The sequence below is a fragment of the Oenanthe melanoleuca genome, chromosome 11, assembly GCF_029582105.1.
Source record: "Oenanthe melanoleuca isolate GR-GAL-2019-014 chromosome 11, OMel1.0, whole genome shotgun sequence".
Taxonomy (NCBI): Eukaryota; Metazoa; Chordata; class Aves; order Passeriformes; family Muscicapidae; genus Oenanthe; species Oenanthe melanoleuca.
The window spans coordinates 1,975,047-1,993,657 of NC_079345.1; the positions used below are offsets into that span (position 1 = coordinate 1,975,047).

The following is an 18,611-nucleotide window of genomic DNA, read 5'->3' on the forward strand; positions in this document are numbered from 1 at the left end:
CAAAAGCTCAGGAATGAGCACCAGGATCCTCCCCCAGCTCTGTCTGGTGCCATTTGGACGCTGCAGTTTGGTGTGGGCACTGCAGGGGAGGGTTCCTTCATTAGGAAGCTTTAAAATTAATCGGACTAAGATTAATAAGCAAGCTTTCCTAGCTGGATCTCAGTATGTCAAACCTCTGCTCTGCTCTGGTTCTGCAGGCTCAGGGACTCTGCCAAAACCCTGGCGGGGGGGGAGAGCTCGAGCTGAGGGATTGGAGGTTTCAGACAAAGCGGTTTAAGGTAAAAGAGCAGAGATTTACATGGGATTTTGGGAAGGAATCCTTCCCTGGACCACCTAATCCCATCCACCTCCAGCTCCCCACCCTGCTGGACCACCCAGTCAGTGCAGGGCACTCCTGGCATTCCTGGTTTGATTTTTTCCCCTTCTCTCCCATAATTAGAGGGGGAATATTACACATCAAGAGCTCATTAAGCATCTCTTCCAATCCTACTCTCCATGGGGATTCCAGGATCGCTTCCATGGTGCTCCAGGATCATCAGCACTTGGGATAGAGGATGCTCAGCTTCTCAGACCCAGCACCCCATGGCAGAGTGGAGCTCCACGTTTCCAGGATCCATCCCACACTGCTCTAGAATTCCACATTTCCAGGATCCATCCCACAGGGCTCTAGAATTCCACATTTCCAGGATCCATCCCACAGCACCCTAGAGCTCCACATTTCCAGGATCCATCCCACACTGCTCTAGAGCTCCACATTTCCAGGATCCATCCCACAGCACCCTAGAGCTCCACATTTCCAGGATCCATCCCACACTGCTCTAGAGCTCCACATTTCCAGGATCCATCCCACACTGCTCTAGAGCTCCACATTTCCAGGATCCATCCCACAGTGCTCTAGAATTCCACATTTCCAGGATCCATCCCACACTGCTCTAGAGCTCCACATTTCCAGGATCCATCCCACAGGGCTCTAGAGTTCCACATTTCCAGGATTCCAGCCTTTCGAGGCATTCCCATCCATCCATCCCCAGATCACAGACAAAGATCTGCTCTTCCCACTCCTCTGCAGTCTGTTCCCTACCTGGCATTCTAGTGGGATTTTTAATTTTTTTCCAGCCATCAGCTCGAAAACATCATCAAGCCCAAATGTGCTCCCAAAGCAGGCCTGGGAGGCTCATTCATATTGCAGATAAGCCCTTGGCAGACATGCTGATAAAGATTTCAAGTGTGACTCTGCATACAAATATTCCAGAGCCAGCAATTAATCCAGCACAGGAGGCTGTGGAGGTACCTGGGTTTTTCCCCTAACCCCAGCCCTTTTTCCCAGCCTGGCTGCTAAATATAGCTCTTGCTCAGAAAACAGAAAGGAATGACATGCTCTAATAAACCACCCCAAAATGTGATACAAAGAGCCCTGAATTCTCCAGAGGAGCTTTTCCTCCTCACCTCACTGCTGGTCTGGGAGATTCCTGTGAGGCACAGAGCTGCAGGTGCCTTTTGGGAGTCAGCTACAGGGTGCCTGTGCTGGCCCTGCTTTGAGCCAGGACCTTATTTCAACTTAAATTAGACCTGGCTCGTTTTCCCCTTCCCTCCTGCTGGTTTTCAGATCCCAGCCCTGGATCTCTGAGCAGTTCCATGGGGGCTGCACAGGGAGAAGGGGCATTACTGAGCACCCAGACCTGCTGTTTTCCAGCAGGGCCTCACCCAGGGCAGACCCTCCCCAGGGCTGAAGCCACATATTTGACTGATTTTCCATTCAAAAACCCTTTTGGGAATGGAAATAGCTGCGAATTAGCTGGGAATCTTCCCAGCACATGCCAGCCCTGGGATGGTTCCTCTTGGCTATGAGTCAGGCAGAGGATTTGGGCAAACAGCACCTCAGGAGTTTTTCTGCTAATCCAAAAGGAGAGGGAAAATGGGATAAATAACCCAGCACCCCCCAAGTGACAGCTCTCAGCCTGTGACAGCCACCAAGGTGTGACAACCATCAACCCCTGCCCAGGTATCCCTGCTCTGGTGACCCTGTGTGCCTTCCTACCTCACCTGGGGAGGTTGTACATTCCCAACTCACTGGGAATCAGCACTGGGACAACTTGGATCCACCCTGTTTTACACAGCACCCCAAGGCTTGGGTGAGCTGTGAGGTGCAACCTGCAGATGCCCACCATGAGCAGTGTGGGAGTCCAGAGTGTTCCTCTGGCTTCCCTGGAAGGTTTAAGACCCCCCTGGCGGGGTCCCCAAAGACCCTCGAATGAGACCCAGGTGTCTCGGGTGCTGGATTTAGCTCCTTGGAACAATTTACCAACATTGAGAGAAGAAATGCAAGCCACAAAAATAAATAGAGTGTAGATTAGACTGTTAGAATGTAGAATTAGCAGATTTCTAGAATGTTTGTGATAAGGGACACGTGACCAACATGGAGAATTTGGGGGTGTGGATACCTCTTCCTTCTTTTCTGTGTCATCCATGCTGGGTGACATGCTGGCACTTTTAGATTGGATGAGAACAGAGCTGGACCATGTAACAAGATTGTATTGTACTGGGGGTCATTTGTAAACACCTAGTACGTAATTTAGAGTATAAAAGACAAGTCCTGCCTCTGCCAGGCAGATTCTGCCCTGGATCTCTGGCGAGCAGACTGCTGTTCGCTGGACAAAGCATTCCTGAGATAAGGGACAATAAACAACCATGAAAACCTCTAAGAACAGCTCCTGCAGTCTCTCATTGATGGGCATTGGAAAGAGCCGGGTTCCAAACCACCTGCATGTCCTCCAGAGGTGATCTCAGCTCTAAGGAGACACCTCAGGATGTGACAGAGCAGCACCCCAAACCCAACCCAAACCGTTCCCCCAGTTACCCCGCAGCAGGAGGGCAGGTCCCCTCACCTGGACGCCGCGATCTCCGCTTTCTGCTTGGCGATGGTGGCCGCCCTCTCGGCCGCCTCCACGGCCCGATCCACCTTCTCCCGGATCTTGCTGGCGCGCAGCGGGATCAGGTTCTTCCTCTTGCCGCTGACCAGGATGTTCTGTTTGTACTTGCCCTCCTCCTTGGTGCCGTCGGGGAAGGTCATGCAGCCGTAGCCGTGCCGCTTGTTGTTGGCCCACTCGCCCTCGTACTTGAGCCCGTCCGAGCGCTGGCTCACGCCCGAGCCCGAGCGCTTGTCGTTCTTCCACTCGCCCACGTAGATCTCGGTGGTGGTGGCGTCGATGTCGTCCTCGATGACCGAGAGCTCGGCCTCGCCCTCGCCCAGGCTGATGGTGGAGTTGATGTCGCTGGCGGTGGAGCTGACCGTGCTCATGCCGGCCTCGCTGCGGAACGAGCTCTGCTTGCTGCGCTGGCTGGCCAGCGAGCTCTTGGACTCGGACTTGCGGAGCTTGAGCCCGCTCAGCAGCGAGCGCCGGAAGATCCCCTTCTTCTTGCTCTTGAGGATCTCGGCGTCGCTGTGCGCCATGAGCACGAAGCCGCCGCGGGACACGGCCGGGCTGCCGGCCACGGCGGGCGAGGCCTCGGGGTGCAGCGCCGTGCCGTTGGTGTGCTCGCTGCGCAGCGAGTTGATGGATGTCCTCAGCGGGGACCTGATGACCGCTGCCATGCCGTAGGGAACGCTCTGCCGCACGCCGTAGCCCTGCCGCATCCCGCCGACCCACTGGCCCTGGTACGTGCCTGGAGAGGGGACACAGAGCACACGGCGGGTGATGCTGACAAACCCCTCCGGGCGGCAGGAAAATGACAAAATTCTGATGGGTTAGTGAGTAACAGTCTGAGCTTGCACCTTAGCTCATTGGGAAAAAAAGACTATGTGTTAGGAGAGTTGTTGGTTTTAGCCACTTGCTTCTTGCCATTTGCTTATTGCTGCTGCTTTGCCATTGCTTTTGCTATTGCCTGCTGAGACTGATGTGCTTTGTAACAAGATGTGCTTTGTAACAAGATGTGCTTTGTAATAAGTAACCTTTTAACTATTAGCTGCTTTGCTGATTTAGAAAAACACCAGAGGTTTATGTCCAAAAAGGAGACAGAGGAGTCCTTTTTGCTTTGTTCAAATAAAGGGAGAGGCCATGGGCCATTCCCCTCAGATGTCGCCAATTTTTGGAGGACACAGCCTCCTTTTTATCCCAATTTCCTCTCTCTTTTCCCATTGACTGAGATACTTGAGTAGTACAAATTTTCCAGAACACCTGATACCTGAGATTCCCTTCTAATGTACAACCCTCCCTTTTAATTCTTATAGAATTCATAGTTTTTCCTAAGATTCCCCTCTAATGTACAACCCTCCCTTTTCATTTCTAATTCTTATAGAATTCATGATTTTCTCCCATTGCTTCTTTCACCTTTCAATATCCAATTTCATTTATCAGCAAACCTGCAGTTTGTTTGTAAAGACAAATATCTTTTTTCCATTCATCAATCAGGGGAATCCATCCCATTGTTTCTTTTATCTAGTCTTATCTACAGCAGATCCACAGTTTGCTTGTAAAGAGAAACCCGACATTTCTCTCATCTGGAATCCCAGTCCCATCTCTGGGATGAGGACTGCAATGTCAGGGTGTGGAGGGACAATTGGTTGGATTGCAGGTTTGCACTCCAGCTGCAGCATGGGAGTGTTAGGAACCAGCCCAAGCATCAAGGAACTGCCCTTGGATCAACCCCTGATGTGAGCAGGGTGTGGAAATGGGGAATGTTTATCCAGGAGCACACTCCCATCCCATCCATGCTGCTGATGGCATCTCACAGTGGAGGGAGAATGTAAAACAAAAACATTGATTTATGCACACAGTGCCTCCATCCGCTGTGCTGGGGGGAAGCAGCTCCATAGAAAGGCCTCACAGGGAGAGATCCATTTGGATATTCCCCTTGGAATTGTGCCCCTCTTGGAGCTCCTGCATTTGTGTGGGCACCTCCTGGAGTTTCTCAACTGGTTGTTGGTGGCACAAGACACACGAAGGGACTGGGGGGACAAGGAACCCGCCCAGCCCGGGGGGCACAGCTGGATCTCAGCATCCTCCCTGTGCACCGAAATTTGGGGTGGGTGGTTCCTAATGCCATCCCCTCCTGGAGGCTGGCACAATTCCAGCTGCTTGAACTGCAGGGCTTGTTTTCATTCTCAGGTTGGCTTAATCTCCAGACCAGCTCGGGATGCAGTGATGCCCTGCTCACCTAAACCCTCCTGGGGCAGATCCAGCCTGAGGGTGGCTCCTGGCCGGGCTCTGGAGCTGCTGGAATGCTGTGAGCAGTCCCAGCCCTGGGATGTGGAGAGCTGGGATGGGCACAGGCAGCACTGGGACCTCCCTCCCTGCTCCCAAGCACCCAGGGAGTCTGAAAATAGATCTGCTGAAATAGTGAACCCTGCCTGAATGGGGCCAGCCCTACCCCAGGAATTTCCCTGCCTGGTTCTGGGGCTCAGCAGTGGCTCTGGAGAAGGGATCTGGGCTGGAGCAGCTCATGCTGAGCACAGGAACTGCTCCCTGAGAGCAAAACCAGCACCTGGCCACATTTTGGGGTGTATTTTGGGGTGCTTCAGCTGTCTTTTAGCTGCCAGTGCTTTGCACAAATCCCCCAGGATTTGGGCATAATGGCATTACATTATTGGGGTGGCAGCTTTGTGCACCCCAAAAAACCAACAGGGCCAAGCTGGGGACCCCACAGAGCCTGCCCTGGAGGAGGGAGTGGGGAGGCAGGGCAGGAGGATTTATGGGGTTTATAGGATTAGCAGTGGGATTAGGGCAGGCACTGGCAGGGCAGGGCGAGGAGGTGGTGACAGGGAGAAGGATGTGACATGCAGCTCAGGGCACACAGCAGGCATGTCCTGGGGGGGTTTGAGCTCTGAGGCTGCCTTGTCCCCTGTGGTGTCCCCAGGAGCAGGGAACAGCCAGTGCCCTGCACCCACAGCTCTGCCCATGCCTGGCATGGTGGCTGTGCAGGGCAGAGCCTGCAGTGCCAAGGTGTCCCTGCATTCCCTGGGGACCTGGCAGCACCTCTCTTCCCTTTCTGGCTCCATCCCAGAGTGTCTCAGCAGGACAATGGAGCAACTGGGGGACAGATTTCCCCCAGCACCCCGAGTTCCTCCATCAAGGAGCCCCCAGGGTGGCCTGGGATGTCCTCACACCGTGCTCCTGCTTCCCTGGAGATGGGTTCAGCAGATTGCAGGGAAAGATGCCAGTGTGGGCAAGGGCACAGGGAGAGCATGAGATCCACCAGATCCCACCCTGCCCCAGTCCCAGTCTCCCTTTCCCTTGGCTGAATCCCTTGACTCAATCCCTGACCCCACACAGGTCCCTTGGCCTCCTCATCTCCTGGCAAACTGAAAAATCTCCCTGAGTTAAGCTGGGACAGCTTGAAGGATCACTGTGCTGAGAGCCTGAGGGACTGGCAGGGAGCAGAACAAAGTGCTGCAGGCTGGAGCCCTGGTGGCAAATTGGTCCCAGCAGGTCCCAGCTGCAGGCTGTGCTGTCCCCAGCCACCAAACCATCACACCTGGCCTTCCAACCCACCCCTGGGTGGCACAGCTGCCAGGAGCACCCTGGGCATCCCCTCAGCAAGGTGGATTTTCCTGCTTGGCCTCTCCCAGCCCCCAGCTCTGCTTTCCTGGTGTCCTTGTTTCCCTGCATGGCAGCACCTGGATTATCCCCAGGGATCGCCCCCGAGGCCACCAAGACAGCTGGGCAGCTCCAGAGGCACCAGAGATCAAAGAGCTTCCTGTCAGGGAGCTCAGTCCTTCCCCAGCCAGCAGCACTGCTTCCTTGCCCTGACTTCATTATGGTCTAAAGCCCTGGATATCCCAGGATTTGGCCATGGAGCCATCTGATCTGCATTGCTGAGCCACCTCCTCCCAGCCCTGCTCAGCTTAACCTCTGCCCCAACATTTGCAGATCTGTGCACAGAGACTGAGCTCACAAGGAGCCTGGAGAATCCTTCTCCCTGCAGAGGAAAGGTATTTCCCCACTTCAGGATACTCCCCAGGATGCAGCTGCCCTGGAGCAGGGAATGTGCAGCAGAATCTGGCACGGTGGGCACAGTAGGATGGGGTTTGAGTGGTGCAATGAGCACTTCTGGTGGAACAGAATGGAGAATTCCAAGGATTTTGGTTCTGAGCCCCTCACAGGGTCAGGATACAGCATGGGAAGCAGGGAGCAATCCAAGGCAATCAAACTGATCGTATTGCCCAAGGCAGAGAAGAGCCAAAGTGATGGAGGAGAGTCCCTGGGGAGGAAAATGTCCCAACCTCTTCCCTCAGCCATGCAGGGCACTCCTGTGGATGCCTCTAAGATGTCACAAACACTTCTGGGTGCCCCTTCTGCACTGGACAAAAAGGACAAAGAGAGAGAAGAAAGTCTTGGATATGGAAAGTCAAGGGAAAGGTGATGAAGGGTGAGGAAGTGGCCACGTCCATGCCAAGCAGAGCTAAGGAGAGGGCACAGCCTGAGGCTGGGAGAAAACAACTGGAGTCATCCCAAAAGATGGATTGAAGAGAATATTTATCTCACCAGTTATTTCAGAAATAACTGGTGAGGTGTAAGAAAGGGAACAGGCTCGTGGAAAAGACAGGGATTGATGGAGAGAAGAGGGCAGTGCTGATGGACACATCCACTGGGGGTCCTAACCCTGAATTTGGGGATCACTCCTGATCCTCCAGCTGTGACAGGGAGCAGCTCTTCCCCAGCATTTGGCCCAAATCCATCCTGGAAGAGAGCTGAGAGAGCAGGGCAGCTCCTGGTGGCCCCATAATGCCAAAATCCCCCAAATCAGGGCTGGCTGGGTTTGCACCTCGCAGCAAAGGGGGGGATGAACAAGACCCTGAACTCCACGTTCCCTGCTGGAAACAGGGATAAGGCAGCAGCATCCCAGCACTTCAGCTGGGTTTGGGAACTCTGCTCCTGTTCTCCATGAGGATCAGAGACATTGCAGGAAGAATTATGTCCTTCCATGCATTTCTGTTCCTTTGCCAAAGAGATTTTGGGGATTTTGCTGTCTCCAGCAGTCTCCAGCTCTGGCTCATCCCTCTGGGATACAGGAATGTGGGATGCAGGGCTTCTCCCTCTCACTCACAAGGTTTTCCTTCTCCATGGCTGGGAAAGGGGAACCAAGCTAAGCTTGGAATTTCCTGGACATGGAGTCCTTTCCTGCTTATGGAGAGATGGTGAAACCCCACAGTGATGCCCAGGGAAATTCAGCTTTGTAACAGATAAACATCCCAAGGAGCTCCCTCAGGAACAGCTGGAGTTTGAACAGCACAGGAGGAAGCCCAAAGGGAGGATGCTCAGGCACGTGGGGCTTCCTCTGGCTCAAGCTGGGATCATGCACTTGGATATAAACCTGGTCCATCATGTTGGAAGGAGATAAAAATAAGGATTTTTGGGGTTGGAATGACTGAGTTTTCTTTCCCCCCTCTGCCCATCCCCAAGATTTGGCATTTTGTGGTCACTGAGCCCTCTGGCCCCACTCCAGGAACACCATTAAGGAGAAGCTTTATGGCTGCTCCCAGGCTTTTCCCAAAGCCACACAGACTGTTCCATGTCCTGCAGGATGAATCCTTTGGCAAACACATGGATAAAGCCCATGGGAGCTGTGCACAGACCTGCCCTCTTCCAGCTCCTCCTATGGAGACATCCAAGCAGGAATTTGGGATGTTGTGAAGCACTTTGGACACACACATATGTCATTATCACAACATGACCTCAGAAAAAGACATAAGTTTGGAAAAAATTCCTTTTCCATCCCTAACACTGAGATAAAACCCAAGCACACCCACTATGCTGGGTCAATATTCCCAGGTTAGATGGAATAATAAACAACAAGGATGCAGCTTCCCAGGTTTGCCTGGAAAATGGGAGCAGCAGGCTCCAAAGGATCTCTGTCCCATCCTTGAGGCACAGCCAGATCCTCCTGGTCCAGCATTCCCAAACTCCCAGCTCTCCTTCCCCACTCAGAAAATCCCAGGAAGGAGGGGGAAGTGGTCTGAAGTGCCCCTCCACTCTTCCAAGCCAAAGTAATTAGGTTTTACAAATTGCTGATTTATCTCACAAAGGATCCTTCCTGGTGTGCTCAGCCCCCCTCTTATCTCTGGCCTCTGCAGCATATTAATTAAAGATGTCCGATGGCAATAATTAGGCTGGGCTCTTGGATCCTGGCTGGAGGAGGGAGTTTTACAGATATTCTTCTCCAGCTGCTCCATATCACAGATCCCAGGGGGATTCACACACAAATCAACTCAGGAACACCCATCCCAAAGGGAAGAATCTGGGAGAAAAGAGGGGGCTGGAGGGAGCTCTGGGTGATGTGTGTGACATCCTCGCTGGCCATCCTAGGGAATCACCAGGAAAAATGTGCCCCAAATGTCCTGCCTGACTCTGTGGGGGCTCCTGAGCACAGGATCACAGAATCCCAGAATGGGTTGGGTGGGAAGGGACCTTGAAGTTCATGTTGTTCCCACTCCCTGTGAGCAGGGAGGTGTCCCACCACCCCAGGGTGCTCCAATCCCTGGTTTGGGTTAGAAGGGACTTTAAAATCATCCCATTCCATCCCCTGCCATGGGCAGGGACACCTTCTAACGGCAAGCCCTGTCCAACCTGGCCTGGGACAATTCCAAGGATCCAGGGGCAGCCACAGCTGCTCTAGGCACCTGTACCAGGGCTTCAGCATCATCACAGGGAACAATTCCTGCCCAAAATCCCATCTAAGGGCAGTGGGAGCCATTCCCTGTGTCCTGTCCCTCCATCCCTTGTCCCCAGTCCCTCTCCAGCTCTCCTGGAGCCCCTTCAGGCCCTGCAAGGGGCTCTGAGCTCTCCCTGGATCCTTCTCCTCTCCAGGTGAGCATTCCTGGCTCTCCCAGCCTGGAGCAGCTTCGTGGCCTCCTCTGGAACTGCTCCAGCAGCTCCACATCCTCCTCACATTGGGAAAAGCACTCAGAGGGGGTTTCAGAGGGGGAGAATCCCCTCCCTCAACCCCCTGGTCACTGCATGGAGGTGGGGACACATTTTCTGCCAGGACACCCCTCCTGCACTGTCCCTCCTGGCACAGTGTCCAGCTGGGTGACTTCCACACCCTGCCCTGTGCCCAGCTGCTGCTCTGATCCCCAAAGCCTCCCCAAAATCCCACCCAGGCATGGCATGGGTGGCTGGGAGATGCCACCTGCCCTGCCCACCGTGGAATGTGGGAATCAGTGATGCTGCCTGTGTCCAACACCTCATGGATACAGAACCCACAGCAAATGATCCCTCCCTCCAGCCCTGCCAAGGCTTTCCATCACCAAGCCACGCTAAAAACACAGTCAGATGCTTCTGCTGTGGCTGCTAATTTGCCAAAAATATGCTGTGGTAACTGCTTACACAGAGGAAGGAATAAAGTATGGATTTTTGAGTATGCAAATCTAATCTGCAGGCAGGAACACGTGATGGGTGTTAGTCATAGTGCTAATGCTGGGTGCATCCAGACACGGTGGGCACAGCCAGGGCTGGGCAGCCAGGGAGGCACAGAGGGGAGGAGGAGAGCATGAGGAGCATGAGAGCTCTGCTCCTGCCTGGGTGCAGGATTAAATCTGGTTTGGGGGTCAAAAAACAATAAAGAATTACAGCTTGTACTTCTAAAAACAGAGAGCCTCCATTAAAGGAATCCAGCAGTGGAGGGGCTGGGTTTGGATGAGGTTGGGATGAGGTTTGGATGAGGTTTGGATGAGGTTTGGGTGAGGTTTGGGTGAGGTTTGGGTGAGGTTTGGGTGAGGCTTGGGTGAGGTTTGGAAGAGGTTTGGAAGGGGTAAGGATGGGAGCAGGGATGGGTTTGGAGCCTCTGCAGGAGCAGGAGCTGGGGGCTGCAGGAGGAGATGGATTTCTACAGCCTCATGTCTCAGCCAGGGAATCTGCCTCCTCCTCCTCCTCCTCCTCCTTCTCCTCCTCCTCCTCTGGATGCAAATAACAACAAAAGTATTTCTGGCTGAAATACCATGGAACAGGGATTGCTGAGCCATTCTCCTTGGGGAAAATCACTGGGAAATCACAGGTGGAAAGAATATTCCTCTGGGGGATATAAGCCTCATCCCAAACATGGGGACACATTTCTGTCCTCATTGCCTGTCCCAGGGATGCTCTGCAAGCAGCAGGATGAAGGCTCCTTCCTCACTGGGAAACATAAAAAAAAAAATCTTGTATAGAAATTATTGTTTTCCAAGGCATTTGAAGCAATTTGCTTCCTGTTCTTCAGGAACAACCAAGCCTGTCCTGAGCATCCCCTCCCTCTTCTCATTGCTCCTGCATCTCCTGCTTTCCCAAACCTGTTGGGAAATGCCTTTTTCAGCCCTAATTCACAGAAAGGCTCCAAAAAACCACAATAAAGACAATGAAATCTTGGCTTCACTGATTGTGATGGAGCTCATGGTGCCTCTCAGGCCAGTTGTGATCCCTCTTAAAGCTCCAGGTCCCACAGTCAGGGAAAACACAACTTTTATTAGGGAACAACCAAAGGAAGACATTTCTTGCTGTCTGTCCTGGGAGTGGGGAGGGCTGGGTTTGTCAGACAGAGGGAAAGTCGAGGAAGCCTCATCCCCTGGTGAAATGGGGCCAGAGTTTTCCCAGGGCAGCTGAATCCCTGCGGACTCAGCCATCAGCTGGGGTCAAAAGCAGGATGAGGTTTTATCTGCAGGGATGCAAAGCACTTCAGGATATTGCTCAGCACCTTTATTAAGGCCAATGTGCTCCTCTCACAGAGCAGAGTGAAATCAGGCTAATGCTGATTCCCTTAATCCCCCCCTGCTCTAATCCTGCCACAAACTCCGGGATCTCTCCCGTTCCTCAGCGGAGATCCAGGAGCAAGGGGTGACTCCCAACCTCTCCCAAACTGGGGGCAGGGCTGGGATTTGGGGGGCTGCATCCCCCCCAAAGTGTGGGAGGTGCTCAGATGGGTGGGATGAGGCTGAGCTCCCCATGGGTCAGGGGTAGGAGGCTGCTCCAGGGTGGGATGAGGCGAGAGCAAGGTTTATTTATTCCCTGTGAAATCAATCATGGAATCACAGATCATGGTTTGGGTTGGAAGGGACCTTAAAGCTCTTCTCATTCCATCCCTGCCATGGACAGGGACACTTCCCACTACCCCAGATTGCTCCAATCCCCTCCAGCCTGGCCTTGGACACGTCCAGACCCTTATTCATTCCAGGGAAACACCTTGCAGACCCCAAGTGACACCCTGAGCAGGAAATAATACCTTTGTAGTGATCATTTTCTTGTGGAAATCAGCAAAATGAGGGGCCTTGCTCTGGCTGCTCACTCATTCATGAAAATTCATGATGCTCTGCTGTGTGCTGAGAGTGAGTGGAACCTCTTCAGGGAATAACATTGGGAAAGCAGTGGCTGTTCTTAGGGAATGCTCATGTATCCATTGCAATTTTTCAGGATTTTTGATGCAAAGGCCAGAATCTGTCTTTGAAAAGCCAACATCAAGCCCCAAAATATAAACCTTTGCCTTTCAAGTTTTGTTTTTTTCCAGTTCCCAATTTTTTTTTTGTTAAAAAATACTTTAATTGTGAGTGAAACAGCTGAATCCAGGGGAAAACGATCACCAAAACTCTCCTGTAACTACTGGAAACTCCTGAAAAAAAAATTCCTTTCTTGCTCAGGAGTTCAGTCAGACCCAAAGAGACAAAAAATCTCAGGAGGCAGATGCTGAAGCCCAGTTTAGCCCCTAAAAGACCATCCCTGAGCTCACCCTGCCCAGCTCCTCCATCTCCAAGTCATGCCCACATTAATCCAGCTCATTCATCTACGTCAGCGTTACCTGACTCAAAGCATTCAAAATTCATCAGGTTCATTTTAAAATCGAGGCATTTTTAAACAGAAGGCATTTTTAGCTCTTGTCTGCTGCTTCCCAAGCCTGGAAGAATGACTTTTCTGCAATAGCCTGGGTGGAAACCTTGCTTCCAAACTGAAGCTGAAAATCTTGCAAAATCACATGATTCCACAAGCTGGAGCTTCTAAAGGGAAAAAAAACCCGTTCAGCTCCAGGAGCAGATGTCACCCAACCACGAGGAGCCCCATGGGATATCAAATCACATGCAAATATCCTGAGATTTGCATTCAAAGCCATGAGAATCCCACCCCAGTGAAATGACATCAGCACTGTCTGCAGGGCTGGAGTCACCCTCTGCTGTGGGTCAGGGGGTCCATGTGCTCCCCAGGCTTGGGGTCCTGCACAATTCCCAGGAGAATCTCAGCCTGGATTAAAGGTTTGGGAAGGTGGAGGGAGGGTCTGAGCCTGTCTGGCAATTTCTGTCTCATGTTCTTTGCTGCGAGGTCACAATCCTTTTTCCTCTGTCCTGAGCTGTACCTGAAACTAAGCAGCATGTTCCAGTGAGAGAAGTAATTACCATGAGTTCATAGCATTTATTTTTAATGAGGCTGGTCAGAATCTTCATTTAGTATTTTGATTCATTTTTCTGTGCTCGCCACCTCCTGACATCTCCACTTTTGCTCTCCTAGAACCACTGGAAGCAGCTCCTAAACCCAACCCAGACACTGAGATGCTCCACCACCAAAACCTTGACTTTTTAGCATTAATTCTCAGGTTCTGAGGGGTTGTTAGGACCAGCTCTGGGCGCTGCAGGAGCGGGAGGATCGAGGATCAGGGCGCTCTTGTATTTGCTTTTTTCCACCCACTGTTTAAAGTGCATCAACAATTCCTTCCCAGCAGCAAAACAAGGGAAGAGCTGGTACTTTTAAGGTAATTCTGACATCCATGCTATGAATAGATCCTGATGGAAATTTGCCTGTGCAGGAATTCAGGGGAAGGCCAAGTGGGGAGAGGCCCCAGGCCTCTCTGGGAATGGGATCTGGGAATGGTTTGGGTGGGAAAGGACCTTAAAGATGTCTTTATTATTGATTTATTTTGGCCATTCCAAGCCTCCTGCCTGCTGCTGGCTCATCCCAAACCACCTGCTCACCCTTCCCATTCCTGCTCTGGCCCCACAGAGCAGCCCTTCCCCCTGGTTTTTGGGAAAACATCTCGTGCTTTTCCCCCTCCTCAGCCACTCCCAAGCCATGGGTCGGCAGCTCCTGGTGCACCTGCTCAGAGAGGTGTCACCAGTGCCACTGCAGGGGTGAAAAGTGGGACATGGAGCAGGACAGGCTGGCAGGGCCCCACCCCTCCCGCTCCCCATGGCAGGAATATTCCCAGCCAGGGCCAAGAAAAACCCACTTGCCTACTCAGCCAGTGCTAACAATGCAAACACTAATTATATTTCCCTCACCTATCAAAGGATGATTCATTTTAGGTGAGTGGGCACGGAGATTACACAAGATGAACGGCACCGTGCGACCGCCCGGCCCTTTCGGGGTTGCCCTCCTGAGAAATGAGGATTTGGGGAGAATGGGGCATTCAGGGTGGAGAGGACTGGCAGCAGGGTGAGCCTGGTTCACAGCAGACACCTCCAGCCTGCCCCATCCCCTCAGGGATGCTGGGCAGTGGCACCCAGGATGGGGCTGGTCACATCCCAGAGCCCCTGTCTGCTTTAGGATCCCATTGTTCAGCTGGGAGGAGGAAAACAGCATTGCTGGGGATGGAAAGGACAAAAACAGACTTGAGGCTTCCTTCAGCCACCCCATCTCATCCACCCCACAGCCATGGTTTCAGCAGCTCAACCCAAACCCAACACAGAGGATTCCCATGGGAAGTCTGGAGCTCCAACTCCACCTGTCCTGGGGTGAGCATCCCCAAAGTATCCGAGGCAGGGGGCAGCTGTGATGTCTCCTGATCTCCAGATTTGATCAGAAGAGGGTCTCCAGCCCTTTTCTGGCCCAGGTGCCCCCAGCTGCACTGCCAGCAGCCCCAGGCTCACACCCCAACTGGGTGCAGCCCCTTCCACCTTCCTGCTCCCACTCCAGAGCTGAATCAGACAAGTGCTTCAACTCCAGCACCCCACTGAAGAATCCTCAGCAGCCTGGTTTATGTAAGATCAGGGTGCTCTGGAGGGGGGCAGGGGGGTTTTTGCCACGGGGACAGCAGGGCAGTGCCAGCCGTGCCAGGGGCACCAGGCAGGGCGTGGGACCTGGGAGAGCAGCCCAGCTCTGCTGATCTGGGCTCTGTGCTGATGGGCACGGACCCCCCGGGCTGGGGGAGCAGGATTTGCTCTGCCTGGGGTCAGGGATTGTGTGGGCAGGGCGTGGGGGGCTGGCTGGCGTGGGGGGACAGGCGTGGGGCGCGCGGCGTGGGAGGCGCGAGCTCGGCAGGCTGCGCGTGGGGGCAGCGCCGGGCCCCAGGTGCCACCCCCGGGCCCCAAGTGCCACCCCCGGGCCACCAAGTGCCACCCCCAGCACACCCCAGAGCCCAGCAGTCACCCCAACATCCCTCCCAAGCCGTGCCCTTCCCCGCTGTTGTGTGAGGGAATGGGAAAACCGGAGCGAATCTGTGGATTTTGGGGCTCCTCCAGCCCCATCTCCAAGCCATGGGCTGAGGAGCTAAAAAAAAAAAAAAAAAAGATGTGCAAGGGATGAATATTTATCTGTGGGTGGCAAGTGACAGATGCTGGGGCGAGGATTCTTGGATACTTCAGTTTGCTGGAGGTAATAACTGGAATAGATTAATGAGAAACATCCTTCCCAGCGTTGCCTCCCCGGTGCCACCGCTCCCGCACGCAGCGGCCTCTGGGACCCAAACACACCAAGTTCAGCAAGGCTCAGTGTCCAAAAAGGCTGCTGGGTGGTTTCCACCCAGAATGGAGCCAGGAAACTGGGAATGGGACTTGGCCTCTGTGTGCTGGGAGCTGGTGAAAGGGACCTTGGAGGTGGCTCTGGCCCAGCTGAGCTGGGGGAAGCTGCTGTGGAGGAGCATCCACAGCTACCAGCGCTCTGCATTTCCCCAGCACGGCATTCCCTCCTCCTGGGAAGGTTTGCAGAGTCCCAGGGGGACCATTTTGCCCCAGACCCTGCCCTTTCCCAGCACTGCTCCTCTTCTCTCCTCCCGAAATCGCAAACACACACCATCACTTTGGGGTCCCTGAGCACCAGGAAGCCGGGCTGGCCTGACAAGATGGAAGGAAAAGCTCTTTGCTTCTGGCAGCTTCTGAGAAAACGCTGAAACTGCTGCTGAGCCACCCCAGTGTGAGGATGCTGCCCAGGTTTCCCTAAAAACGCTGCTCTGCAGAGGATGGGGAGCGTGCCGGGGCGGGGGCACGTGCGTGGCCGGGGACAGGGCCAGCCCTGCAACACCCAGCCCTCAGAGACCTGTAGTTAGTGCAGACTTGTGTCTGTCCTCCCTCCAGCCTCCCAGGCAGGGGCTGGGTGCCAGCAGGAGACAGCACCCACGTTGGGAGCAAGCAAAGCCCCCCCAGCCCCTCCTGACCGCCTTGGACGTGGGAGACGGCGATGGTTCCCTGCCCAAGCTGTATTCCCACTGAAGGACTGCTGGGATTTATCCATGGCTTCCAAACACACACCCAGCACATCCCAGCTCAGTCCCCAGCATCCTTCCAGGCAGCTCAAACAAAAGGTTGCAGCTCTCTTTTTTATTCTGGGAGAAAACCACCAGCACGAAATTATCATCAAAAATCCCGAGGTGGTTCTGCCTCTCCCTGTGAGAGCACAAAAAACAAAAGCAGCTGCAGGTGAGGTTTAACCTCCCCTCCCTGTGCAACCACAAAGCAGCAAACTGGCTTTTCCAGAGCAAGGTCTTGCAGCACCTTTCAGGAAGGCTGTGATGGAGCTCCCCGACGCTGCAATTTCCCCACCAGAGCCGTATGGAAAACCATAACATCCTAAAAATAACCTGTGAGCTGCTCCAGGAGGCCACAATTCCCAGGAAAACGAGGGGCCAGCAGAGCCCAGTGCCCCTGGCTGCTGGCAGGTAGGCCTGCCTCGGATTATGGTGGCAATTCCGATTGTGGGAGCAGCCACAACCCAGGAGAGAGGATGATACAGCCACTTACAGCACAGCACCAGCTGTTTCTCCCGGTTCAGCCCTAAAGCTTGTTAGCCCAGCAATTTTTTTGGGTTTGATCGCTCCAATTGGGTTTTCTTGTTTTTCCTCTAATCCCAGTTTCCCCTCAGCATCTCGTTAAGCCGTGTTGACGGCAGAGAAGAGCTCTGGTGATCCCTCTGAGCCCCTACGCTAAGCATTAAGCCGTAAACTAGGAATGTAAGACTCTTGTCTGAATTAAAGTCTTTTCCCTGGGGTATTATTGAGTGTGGGGCTGCCTTTGGAGGGGCTGGAGGAGTTGCAGAGCCCCCCAGCCCGGGTTGGGAGCTCTGGCAGCACTGGAACTGCCCCATCCTCCACAGATCCCCCCCCCACACACACACTCGCCTCCATCCTGCCCCGCGTTGTTCCCGTGCAAATCCTACAGGTTCCAGTGGTGCAGTCAGAACAGCCAATCCCATGTGCAACTTGGGTTGTGGCCCCAAGGCCTGGCCCACCAGCACAGCCCCTTCCACATCCCAAAATCCTGCCTGGGGAGAGGAATGAGCACCCACAGACCCCACAGAACACATGGGGCTACCTGTGGCAAAGAGCTGGGCTGGTGCCACGCTGGGCTGGTTCCTTCTCCCCTGCAGGGTGGGAGCATCCCTTGATCCAAACTCCAACCCAAACCCCGCTGGGAGGTTCTCCCCACCACCCACCACCTCCACCCCTCTCCCCCGGGCAGGAAGGGATCAGTGCATCACCTACCTCCATCCGAGTAGGTCTCTGTCCCGTAGCCATCCTGTAATCCATTGCTCCAGGTGCCTTCGTACTTGGCCCCGTTTCCAGTGCATTCCCGGACCCCGTACCGTCCCTTAAATCCATGGGTCCACTCTCCTTTGTACACCCACTTCCCTTTGCTCTCCATGCCAATGCCATGGCGCTTGCCCTGCGCCCAGGTGCCCTGGTAAGTGTTGCCACTGGGCCAGGTGTAGACCCCCAGCACCTCAAAGCCGTGACTCCAGGAGCCCGAATATTCACCTTGACCCTTCGGGCCGGTACAGATTCCATGGCCATGAGCCTTTCCGTCCTCCCAGCCTCCACAGTACGACCCTCCATCGTCAAAATTAAACCTTCCCCCACTGGACATGCATGTAATTCGGTTTGCAAATCTCCCGAAAGGTGAAAAAAAAAAAAAAAAAAAAAAAAAGAAAAAGAAAAAGGAAAAAAAAAAGAATAGGAAGAAATGCAGGAAATAAAATGCGAACGATGACTTGGGGAAAAAGAAATAAATGAAAATAAAAAAAATTAAATCAAATCGAACTCAATCAAAATCATGCACCAGATCCAGAGAGCTGCTTAAGCCAGTTTCTTGTGATTATTCATTCTCTGGGAGTATGTTGAGGATCAGTTCTCTCTTCCCCTGCTGTGGAAACAGGATCATTAAAAAAAAAAAAAAAAAAAAAAAAAAATAGCAGCAAGAACAGCAGCAGCTATTGGGTTTTGGTGCAAACGACTCCACCTAAAAACCATCCAAGGCAGGGAAACGGGGGTGGGGGAAGAGGAGGAAAAAAAAAAAAAAGAGGCCAAATGCCAAGAGAAGGGAATTAAAAAAAAAAAAATTAAAAATAAAAATAAAAAAAAGAAGAAGAAAAATAAATTTAAAAAAAAAAATTAAAAAATAAATTAAAAAAAATTAAAAAATTAAAAATAAAGAAAAAAGAAAAGCGAGCGTTGGGCAG

At 53.1% G+C, this 18,611-nt stretch overlaps 1 protein-coding gene across 1 annotated transcript in view; it reads right to left on the reverse strand.

Annotated features, from left to right (window-relative positions):
• JPH3 (junctophilin 3) overlaps positions 1 to 18,314 on the reverse strand; it is a 48,956-nt gene extending 30,642 nt beyond the window's left edge. The window contains exons 1-2 of the mRNA XM_056500945.1: positions 17,638 to 18,314; positions 2,886 to 3,663 (exon numbers count right to left, since the gene is read on the reverse strand). Of these exons, the coding sequence (XP_056356920.1) occupies positions 2,886 to 3,663; positions 17,638 to 18,019 (1,160 nt within the window). The 5' untranslated portion in view covers positions 18,020 to 18,314. The remainder of the gene's footprint in view (positions 1 to 2,885; positions 3,664 to 17,637) is intronic.
• Positions 18,315 to 18,611: the final 297 nt, after the last annotated feature.